A 12117-nucleotide genomic window follows, 5' to 3' on the forward strand; every position below is an offset into this window, starting at 1 on the left:
TTATTTGCCTTCATTTGTGTGTACACCTGATTCGAGCCCAAATATTTGAAACGAATCAAAATCTCGCAAAAGCAAGTGACATTTTAATTTGGCGTATATAGATTATCGTTCCGACACAAATACACGTAACCAGTAACCATTAATATCACATCAACAAAATAGCCGGCTTAGAAAATGCACACTTGTTCAGAACTATAATTTATAATGAACTTCGAAGCAAAATCAACCGACTTGGATTGAATTCCTGTTTACATTTTATTAAAAACTGTCAACTGTCAAATGTGTTTACACTCTCAACAATGTTTACACTCTCTATGTGTCTATCGTTTTTTTGTTTTTAAAAATATTTATTGTGCGATTTATGTATTAAAAACTGACCGAGAAAATTATTTTAGTGACTATTTATTAGAAAACAATCGAGTACTTTGAAGTTATGCCTTGCACTGTGTTTGTTTGTTGTGAACCGCTGTCAACGGATGAATGGAGCGCGAAACTCAATGTACCGGGTGGTCTGGAAAAAAAGTCAACATCAGTTATACCGGGTGGTAAGTTAAAATTGACACAAGTAACTACACCCAAGGTACGTCAATCGAAATTGACTGAAACATTTGCCGAAACAAAATCTGATGCTGGAAATTCGTCGATTTTATCCGAATTAGCAAAAATTAAAGGCATGATTTCGGAATTAAATGGCAAAGCAGCCGAAATACACGAGGATACACAATTTTTGGCGCCCGAACTGATTCGACACAAAAGAAAATTGTTCCGCGCAATATTTCACTGACACATGCCTCAAAATAATCGTATGTTCATACCCCCGTCAAATCATTCGCTGACGCATTACGAAGTGGTGCACAGACTCAATCGGCCAAACGACCGCGCATTCCGAAAGTCAAAACCACGAAATTTGAAGCCCCACCGCCAAAAGTGGGTACAAAATCAGCCACACATCGTCTGAATGTTGTAGTCAAGCCGAAACGAATTGAAAAACCGGTGTTTAAAAAGGCAATTTGGATCTCTGGCTTCAATGACCACATCGGTAAACGAACAATCGAGATTCAATGTGCACAAACTGGTGAAAAAAGACAAAGATGTCACCACATTGAAGTTCGTTTCGTTCAAAATCGAATTGAATGAAGACGATTTTGACATTTTGATAAATCCGGAAGTGTGGGAAGAGGATGTGCTTGTGCGTGAGTTCTTGCAAAACAAAACTTTGGGTGATTTTTTCCCGTCATTAAATCCGAAAAACATCAGCAAGTCACCGGCACTAGATTTAATGGATTTGACCATATCACCAAACAAATTCACCGAATAATCAAACAATCAGACCACATCGAACAAAACGATGAACGAACATTGACATCGCATCGAAAACAAACAAAAAACTCGCCAAAAATAGTCTCGAAGCACACAAAACTGAATGTGTATATACAGAATACACATTCAATTCGGGACAAAGTAGATGAGGTACGATTAGCAACAAAATCGTGTCCATTTCATATAATTTCTTTCTTCGAAACGTGGCTTCAAAAGAACATTACTGAAATTGATGAAAATGAGATCACATCACCGCAGTTTTCACAAATTTATGCGTATGACTCGGCCGATTTCGATGCGATGAATTCATTCTTCCTTGGAAATCACATTTTGTCAGAAAATAATCGAATAGATGACCTCGAGAATGCATTTCACATTTTTGGAAATGTTCTACACGAGGCGATGGATTCATATGTCCCGAGGATAACCGTTCAAAGTGGCACTGATCCACCATGGTACACGAAACAATTGAAGCACATGAAAAATGTCAGAAGAAAAGCATACAAGCAAGCAAGGCAGACTAGCAATTTCGACGAATACAATAAAATCACGGATTCGTTCATCCAATTACAAAGTCAGTTATTTAAATCGTACATCAGCCGCATACAATCACAAATCAAATCAAATCCAAAACACTTTTGGCGATTTGTGAATGATCGAAGAAAACGGAGCGATATTCCAGCTATCGTTGAGTATAATGATGTGACAGCGAACACCGACACATCGAAAGCGGAATTATTCGCTGATTTTTTCGAAAATCAGTATACACGAAGCGACATTATCGACTTGGATGAATTGCTGGATGAATGCGGAGACGTATCATTTGACTTTGAAATCACTGAAGCCGACGTGTTAAATGCATTGCAATTCATTGACGCGAACAAAGGAGCCGGTCCAGATGGAATATCAACGAAAGTGTTGAAGAACTGCGCACACTCATTGTCGAAACCGTTAACAGCGCTATTTCGTAAATCATTGCAACAAGGATGTGTTCCAGATGCATTGAAAAAGTCCAGAATTGTGCCAATTTACAAGGCTGGTAAAAAGAGCAATGCAGTGAATTACAGGCCAGTAGTGATCATACCAACAATAGCCAAATTATTCGAAATTGTTGTCTATGACAAAATCGACACATTTATTAATGGCAAATCAGCCACAATCAACATGGATTCGTGAAAAATCGATCAACCTCAACAAATTTACTACAAATGGTAAAGAGCACTATGACTCACCACGGTAAATTCTCTACTGTCACTTTCATTATTGTGAACATACAGACAGACTTGTCAAAGTAGCTTTCTCATGCGTCATTTATTTTGTCATGCATGGTGGAGTGGAGACGCCATCGAATTATTACATATTACGTATATTTAAATGTGATACACCTAAATGTGTATGAATTCCGTCATATGTGTTCAGGGGCTCACATATGACAACATGTGTGGTTAAAATATAACGGTATAATTTTGCAAAATAAAAATTCTACGAAAAAATCTCGCCATGTTTTTTTATTTGCAAAAAATTCGAATATTTATTTTATTAAATGCAATTTAAAAACAAAATCTACTCCATTTTTAATTTTCACTATAGTTTTTAATAATATAATCTGTTTTAAATGAACATTTTGGCAATTAAATTCTCAATTTTTTCGACCAAAAGAAAAAAAGAGTTGCAGAAAAAATTAGAAATATATTTTTTTTAACCCTCCGTTGTGCGACACATTCCGTATACTTTCGTTGTGCGTATGGTTCTGGCCAGACCCCCATATATTTTGCCTGTATTTACCTATATGTATTCCTTCATTTGATCATATTTAGAGCTTTCCAGGTAGATTTCTATTGTAATTTTTTTATATTTGGATATGTCAGCATGTTTTGAACATAGATCACAGGTGAAAATGTTAAAAGTAAGAAAAGGTGATTGGAAAAGAGTTGTTTTTTGTTTCATTTTATTCATATATTAAAGCATTTGAATCATGTTTATAAATGAAATACGATCATATGATGTTATGATTATTCGGAACGCAGAGAAAACAAATGTAGTCAATTTTTGAATGCTGTTGGCACACGGGGCTAGCACATCTTGAGCAGAAAAAACGAGTTTTTCGGCGTATTTTTTCATTTCCTTGTAAACAAACTTTACAGTCTCTTTTATTTGCGAGTGTATGTGCTCCACTAGTCGTAGCAACAACTTCTGGATTAGTCTGAAGAACAAAATATAAACAAAAGAAGTTAGATGAAATGAAATTGAAGTGAAAACGATTGAATTGCGCTGAACGGCGAATATAATTTCAAGCGCACTTGAATACTTACATTTATTGGCTTTCCAAAAAATGATTCCATGGCCGAACGAGTGTTGAAATGTCTCATGCATAAACTATTATTCACTCGTTGTTCGATGTTTGGAAGAGCCAATGTATCGGATAAAGTATGAAGGAATTTTCTTCTACCATCTGGTTGATTGGTGCCGTCAACTTCCTTGCAGATGATATATGCAGCTAGTGCCATAATATCCAAAATATTGCAAAAAAAAGCAAAAGTCCAACGTCTTGTTGGTCGTTTGGTAGAGAAATGAGTAGCCATCTGATCCATGCAATCGACACCAGCCTTAGTCGCATTATAAAACAAAATCGCTTCGGGTTTCATAGCCTCGCCTACACATTCTTTCGAATAGTGAATTGTTGAAAGCAAGTTTACGCACTTATTCTTTTTCGGCACATAGCTGCAGAGTGAAATCAAATTTTCATGGAAACCAAATAAAGATGAGAGAACATGACGTTTCGAATCCTTTCTCATTTCCTTGGGAATGCATCTTTTATTGCATCGAATAGTTCCCACAAATCCGAGCCCAATCGTAGCCAAACGTTTGCATGCATCCAATGTGGTAAAAAAATTATCAGCAACAATGGTACGACCGCTATTACTGTATTTATTTGCAAGCTGTAGCAAAACATTTTCGCCTTGATTTATTTCCCGTGGTGCTCCTTCTTCTCGTCCTGTGTACAATTTTCCTTGCAATGGATAATGTGTTTTCGAATCGCAAGCCCACCAAATTTTGATGCCATATTTTGCTGGTTTGGATGGTATATATTGCGTAAATTTAGTTTTGCCGCGAAAAGCAAACAGCTGTTCATCAATTGTAATATTTTCGTGCGGGCTGTAGTTTTTGGCGAGGTTTTCGTTGAAAATATTCCAAATATCGCGAATAGGAGCGGCTTTGTCGGTTTGTTGACGAAATGCGCGTGTACGGCCATCATCGAAACGAATATATCGTGCCAATAAAGCAAATCGATTGAATGACATTGCAGCTCGGAATATTGGAAGGCATCCTGTTTCCCAAAGAGTGCTTGCCTTTTGCATGTTATTATGCGTGTAACCAGCCGCCAAAAGGATTCCAATAAACGCGTCTAACTCTATTTCAGTTATATCGACCCAAATTCTTGGCTTTTTATTAGTATTTTCCTCATTCCATTTTTTAACGGCATCTTTTCCGTATCGATTTGTTTGTGAGATAATGATAAACACAATGTTTGGCGTAAAAAATTTTTTGAACACTTCAATTGGAATGGAATTTTCTTCCTTCGGCCCTGAACGAAAACGCATAACATTGTGTTGTCGAATACGGCTGATAGCTGAGTTTGGTTCACTTTTATGCCATTTTGTACCGTCTTTCCCATAAAAAAAGCTTTCACTTACTGTTTCCAGCTGAATTTCCTCGGTAAAATCGTCATCAACATCATCATCGCTGTCAATCATTTCGTTTGGTTCGACTAAGAGATCATTTTCAATATCGGATGCTTCATCTTCACATGGGATGTATTGTTCATCACCTTCATCACCAGACATAAATATTGGCTCCAAATCTTCTCCGATCCTCTTATGATATTCATTTATATCATGGGCAAAAATTGCTTCCAACCGCGAATAAAATGTTTGATCAAAATCATCGTCGTTTTGGTGTGTGTTGTAAAGAAATTCAATATCGTCACTCATTTTTATCGTAGACACTAAATGACAAAACTTTTCTGCGTATTTTATTAGCACTAAATAGGTTGCGCACAACCTGTTCAACGATTACTTATAAACTGATGATCGACAATAAACAAACAACGCAATAAATTGATTATCGATTGTAATTGAACGCAATGAAAAAAATTCATAAACAATTTGTCGCAGTAGCACGATCATACTTACACACGTTTGTATGTGGACAGACAAGTGTGCGTGTAAATACATATACGTGCACGCATGTGCATACATTTATTTATGTATAACAGGCATTTCGAATGAATTGTTATCTAAATATGACACAAAAAGTGAGAGAAGATGCCCAGAATACATCATTTTACATATAAGATATATTGGGTTCTGGCCAGAACCATACGCACGTACGCAAGGCATACATTGAAATGTCCTTATAATAATCCTTTTATAGATGTTTTTGTCCTTAATTTTTTTCTAAAATGTAGCTAAATAAATTTTAGGAGAAGTCATGAAATTTCAAGTCAATAACATAATTAAAAATCTTTTAAAATCTAAACTAAAATCAAAAAAGGTCTGGCCAGACCCTTTTGCACAACGGAGGGTTAATTTTTCTGGGCATTTATTTTTTTATACATAATTGCAATTATGAATAACGAACATATTTCGTTATTATTCATGATGTCGCATGAGTATGAAATCTAGGGGGTAGACACATGGAATATTACTTGAGATATATTCACCGAAATTGAAGGTATTCTTGGTATTCTTGGTATTCTCAGTTTTAGACGAAATGTCAATGCATTCAGCAACGTCTCACAATGTGCATATATAATTATTATCTTCCAAATATTAAAAAAACTTTTTCAACGCTATTAAGTGTATTATTTCAAGTGGTTTAATAAATGCAAAAACAATTTTGATGAAAATAACAGAAAGAAAACAGAAAAAATTACAATAAATTTCGAAATGGTGAATGTTAAAACGAAATGGAAAAAACTTGAAATCTTTATTACCGATATCAATTTGACATTTGGTAATCACGGTATTCACATTTTTAGTACAAGTAATCTTCAAATAAGTAAGTAATTGTCGTATTTGAAAATAGATAGGTATTATTATTCATTGGTATTCATTCATTCTCTATTGTGTCTACCCCCTAGTATGAAATGCACCATGAACTTGCACACTTATTGTTTATTGTCACCACAATGCTTTGGTGCTTATCACCATTTGATTTAGTGTGACGTTTTAATTAGCATATTACGCATTTTAATTGAGGGTGTTGTTTAAAATAAATAGAAAAATTTTCAAATAATAATTTAATCATGATGCGGTAAGCATTTTTGCACCTAATTTTTCGCCACGGCAACTATTCAAACTTATTATTTTATGAAAGACATATAGGAAATGCAAATCTCGTGGGCGATATTCGACCCTCTCTTGCGTCCTATATTGACAATGTATTTGAAGATGACTCCATTGAAGGAGCGCCATCTCTTTCACGCCCTTGAAAACAATGATGCTTGTAAACTTCGCAAATTTCTCATATATTTTTTTCTTCTAATTTTATTTCAAAATTGTATAAATTACACTGTGGGCCCAGTCGGACTAAATTGTATACTTTACGATTTTTCTATATAAAAAATCCATATGGATTTAAAAAAATCCTGAAGGAAATTCAAAATATTAAAACAATACTCAAAATTATTTTTTTTGATTTCATTTTGTTAATTGTCATCGATTTTACGGAGCAAAACAAAATTGTCAACTGTAGCTGTCACAGAAAAAATACAAATACATAAACATCACATGTACGCTCAAAGTATCACAGTGATGAAGCTAAGTAGTGAGCGCATGTATTAGAATGTTCGCTCAGCATATTCTTCTCTGTTTTTATGGCTTGTACGTGTGTCGCTTGTGTACATATATTGTTTCTGTGACAGCTACAGTTCGTTTTGCATTATATGTTTTGCTCCGTAAAATCGATGACAACTAACAAAATGAATTCATTATTTTGTTATTAATTTTGAGTATTGTTTTAATATTTTGACTTTAAATCCCTCAGGATTTTTTTAATCCATATGGATTTTTTATATATTGGGTGTATAAATTAATTTTGATCGTTTTTTTGGTGAAAGGAAACATTTATTTAAAAATAATAAGAATGAGTACATTAACCAATGTACTGCCCATAGTTTGCTATGACTTCGGCTCATCTTCTTGGCAGCTTGTCGATTCCGCGTCGAAAGAATTCCTCATCTTTTCCAGCTATCCATTGATCGACCCATTTTCGCACTCCCTCAGAATTTCGAAACGATATCTCAGACAAGCCCATTTGCATTGATCGAAACAAGTGGTAGTCAGAAGGGGCAAGGTCTGGAGAGTACGGGGGGTGATCAAGCTCACCCCGACCAGAGTCCCCTATCTTTTTTTTTTGCGATGTTTGAAATATGTCAAATTTTGATAAATCCTTCGACTATTTCTTGTCGCAGTTTTTCTCAATTTTTCTCTCAGTAATCTGCTCAAACGTATTGGTTGTAGTCGATACCGATCCCCCGTGACAGTTTCACCCGGTTTCAGCAGCTCATTATACACCACACCACTTTAATCCCACCAAATAATGAGCATTACCGAGAAATCATCAAAATCCTGCTATGCAATCGATTTTGATGATTGTGTGGGATTGAACGCTTATTTTTATGCCTGAGGTTATCGTAGCAGATGCCCTCTTCACTTCCAGTTACAATACGATACAAAAATTCCTTTCTCTCCTATTTTTGGAACATTGTGCCAAAATGTGAAAAACGTCTTACAACTAGTTTTGGATTCAACTGGTATGGCACAAAATTCCTTTGGTCTTACCTCATTATAGAAGTCTTAAAAGGATTGATTCGCATATATTTAATGCTTCTGATGTTTTCTGATGCTTTTTCATGCATCTTTATCGAATTTAAAATGCCAACAGCCCATCATTCAATTTTTTTTGGTGAGTTCACAGTCTTTCAACAAATTCACCACTTCTTTTTCACCAAATTCAATATTCTCTGTGGCGAATGAGAGGTCTCGTCTCCTGCAACATTTTATAACCTTTAGATGTATTTTCACTTTATTCAAAGTGAAAAAATTGAACCAAAGGAGACCAGACAGAAAAACACTTTTTCATCGCTCATTTTGAATCGATCAGAAAATAATGACACTGTGTCAAAAATAAATCTTTCTGCTCTGAATTAGATAGGCAAATGTCACATGTACAAAATGCAATTGGATTCAACTGTCAAACTTCATACAAGTTTAAGTGGCGACATCTAATTGTCAGCGATAAAAATTAATTTATACACCCAATAGAAAAATCCTTAAAGTATACAATTTAGTCCGACTGGGCCCACAGTGTAAATAAGTTTTGCAATAGTAGCAACGAAAATAATTAATAATTGGAACAACAACACACAAATATTTTTCTTGGATGGAATCGCAGATTTGCGGTAAGGTTTTTTGAAGAAAAAAGAACTGGCAACATTTTTTATTTTTTATTTGCATAATACTGATAATTAATCTGAAAAATATTCTCTTCAAGTTGTTTGCGTTGTTTATTTTGACAGATATACAAAAATAATATTTTCTCCAATTGTCATCTCTACACCGTAAAGCTATCTCATAAGTCAAAACACGAGAATCATATAACATAAAATATTTGTGTGTTGTTACTTCAATTTTTTTATTTATAATTAATTCTATTAATTATTTTCGTTGCTACTATTGCAAAACTTATTTAATTTATATATGAGAAATTTGCGAAGTTTACAAGCTTCATTGTTTTCAAGGGCGTGAAAGAGATGGCGCTCGCAGAAAGTGATTCGCTTGAAAGTCTACTGTAAGAGAGGGTCGGCGATATTACTCTTAATATTAGCCGAGCTCGAATTTCGTCAACAAAGTGCTGTTTTCGGTCGTGCAGTACAGAATGTCCTGATGAATAACATCGTATACCTCGTGCAATCCGTTATGAGATTATGGAAAATAAACGATTTTTTATACCGGAAAAGTCAGTGGCATGGAATAGTGATTATTCTGTGTTATCGGAAATAAACATCCCGGTTGAAAATTGTGCTTTTACTGCTGCACAAATTGAAGAGATGGTTGATTTGTTGCGATCAAATCCTAAACAATTGAAAGATGAGGGTCAAGGTAATTAGTAAAATTGATACTGATCCAAATCACTTCTATATGAATGAGTAGTCCTAATCCATGTGGATGAAAAAATAAATAGTTTTGGTGGATGAATTTATTAAAGTGGAATCTTGAATAGATTTTTTTCTCATTTTCGTGTTTATGGACTTTGCTTACTCGTTCACCTATATGAATCTTGTATACCAATTCATATATTCTCGCTCATGATGAATATTAAATACTTTTTTCTGCAGTGCCCAAGTCAGTATAATACGCTTTTCGAAGAGTGTACACGCTCTTCTCACACTCTTCGTATAGTTTTATTCGACTCCCTTCTCACACACTTCTCACACTTTTGCATAAAACACGTATATTGAGTGAGAAGAGAGTGTGTAATGGTATTGGTAATGCTATCACTGCTGTCACTGCATTCCAGTGGAAGTAATGTTTGTATTTTGATATTTGAACGTTTATAGCATTCGTCAGCTGTGTCAAAATACAACAGAACGACAATTGCTGTTGCAACAGCTAATTCATTTTTTTTGTATACGTTCATTTTTTTCAAAATGTCAAAAATTAACAAAATCAAAAATTATCCATCATTGGAAAAATTTATTATAAAGAAAAAAAAAGAAAATTTTTTAGAGAAAAAAATTGAAGCTCAGTTAAAAACAATATACGTGTTTTATGCAAAAGTGTGAGAAGAGTGTGAGAAGAGCGTGTACACTCTTCGAAAAGAGTATTATACTGACTTGGGATTTTTCGTGGTTTTCCAGTAAAATGTACCCCCATTCCTTTCAAGTCGCTGTCTTGTATGGAATGGAAAGTTGAAAGTTCCTTTATATCTTGAATCTGGGGACTATAGGACATGTTTTCCTAAGTGGCCATCAAGATGTGTCTCGAAATTCAACAGAATGTTCCACCCTAATATATATATTTAATATTTATCATTGATGCTTATAAGTTTGGTTTTTTTCTTATTTCAATTTTGTGTATTACTTATTATGTTTTTCTTTTCCATCAAAGTAGTCGATTTAAATAAAATTTCTATCGATATCAGCATACTACTCATATTGCAAGTAAATTATTTTATTGACGTACGATAGTTGATAGACATGTTATTAGACCGAAAATAAAAATCAAAGTACAGCAAAGCAGACTCTCCCATACTCAATAGCTGCTGTCATTTATTTTGATATTGTACCGAAATTGACATTTCAAAAATTGATAGCATGTCTTTTTGGCAAAAAATCACATCCAAATGATACTTGCATAAATGCTTCATTGCCGTGTTTATCTCTTTCATCACTAAAAATTCATAACTTCCGTATTTTTTTTTTTTTTTTGTGAAACTCAATCCACTCAATGTCTAATCGAAGAAAAAAACGAATCTATCTAATGTCTTTTATATAAAAAGATACAAAAAATCCTCGAAACAAACAAATAGCCATAAATACAAAATCGCATCGTGTTTTTATCGAATCGAATTCTTCCCTACTATGCGATAGTTTCAAACTGAAACAATTTTCCCCTTTTTTTAATTTCTTGGCAAGTTTTCAATTTATTCTTCGTTTTACAATAATTTAACTGGATAGGCTAAAATAAAAACTCTAATTGAATTTTGTATCTATACACAGAAACAATTATTCCAGTACGGTTACTCGCACTTGCGGTGTTAGCAGAGAGTCTACCCCTCAAAATGAGTTACGCACTCCATTTTAATCTATTTTTGTGTTAATTTCATCCAAGTGAACGCATCGCAGTGAAGAAGAGATACATGTGTAGTCATATGAATGGGTAAGGATAATCATGACCTCCAAACATTCTTTAAAAAAATACCGATACAAGACGATGAATTAAAATAAATGAGATACTAACTCGCGTTTAAAATAAATCTGATACTTGAAAAATATTGAAAATAAAACATTTATTTTCAATTCGTTCAAGTATCAAATTTATTTTCAATTCTGGCCAGTATCTCATTTATTTTAAATCATTTGTGCATTATACCGAGTCTCCGAGAGTTTCGTATAAGCCTTCCCATGCAGATGGTAAAAAATCGTGAAAAATGAAAAAAATAATTAATTTTTTTTTCTTCGATTTACAAATACTAACATATGAGTAAAAAGTCCTTGGAATAAATTCAGACGTTGCCATTGGAACAACAAACATACAATATTAAATTCGTTTTTATTGGTATAAACCTTTATTCATGGGCTATCGAATAGCACATTCACTTTACACTGAACGGACCATTGTCATCGATTTTTCTCAGTATGCGTCGAACCATCAAAATCATGCTTTGGCGGACCGATTTGTCGACTTCTATCAACTTTCTCTCAAACCTTCTCACTAATTGTTGCTCGTTTCAAGTATTTTGGACCTTCGCCTATAACATACATCCAAAAACAGACGAGAAATAATTAATATGGTGTTTTTTTGTGAAGTTAAAAAGATGGTCCTTTTTTCATGGAAATGTCATATTTTAAGAAGTGAGCCATTATTGTGGTTTTTTCAAGCCGAATATTGCGTTAAACATATATTTTTCTACATGCTACGACAACGCCATCTCTGTTTCCCCATGTGTGTAGAGTATGTTCAATTGTTCAATATTGACAAATCATTCAAACGGGTCAATTTTGTACCGCAA

The 12117-nt window shown here is 34.2% G+C and overlaps 2 protein-coding genes and 1 long non-coding RNA gene across 3 annotated transcripts in view; 1 reads left to right on the forward strand and 2 right to left on the reverse strand.

The window, feature by feature from the left end:
• Nucleotides 1-1722: 1722 nt before the first annotated feature.
• LOC116342660 lies at nucleotides 1723-2496 on the forward strand. Its single transcript, XM_031770353.1, has one exon. It carries the CDS (start codon nucleotides 1723-1725, stop codon nucleotides 2494-2496), a length of 774 nt encoding a protein of 257 aa, XP_031626213.1.
• A 1524-nt stretch (nucleotides 2497-4020) lies between these two features.
• Nucleotides 4021-5312, reverse strand: LOC116342661 (piggyBac transposable element-derived protein 4-like). Its single transcript, XM_031770354.1, has 2 exons — nucleotides 4158-5312; nucleotides 4021-4041 (listed from the first exon to the last, which is right to left on the reverse strand). Exons 1-2 carry the CDS (start codon nucleotides 5310-5312, stop codon nucleotides 4021-4023), a joined length of 1176 nt encoding a protein of 391 aa, XP_031626214.1.
• A 4037-nt stretch (nucleotides 5313-9349) lies between these two features.
• The window catches only part of LOC116342392, a 47865-nt gene continuing 45097 nt past the window's right edge, over nucleotides 9350-12117 (reverse strand). The window contains exon 3 of the long non-coding RNA XR_004201245.1: nucleotides 9350-9458. This is a non-coding gene — a long non-coding RNA (uncharacterized LOC116342392). The remainder of the gene's footprint in view (nucleotides 9459-12117) is intronic.

Source organism: Contarinia nasturtii, unplaced genomic scaffold (genome assembly GCF_009176525.2).
Source record: "Contarinia nasturtii isolate CC-2019 unplaced genomic scaffold, AAFC_CNas_1.1 Cnas_scaffold_864, whole genome shotgun sequence".
Taxonomy (NCBI): Eukaryota; Metazoa; Arthropoda; class Insecta; order Diptera; family Cecidomyiidae; genus Contarinia; species Contarinia nasturtii.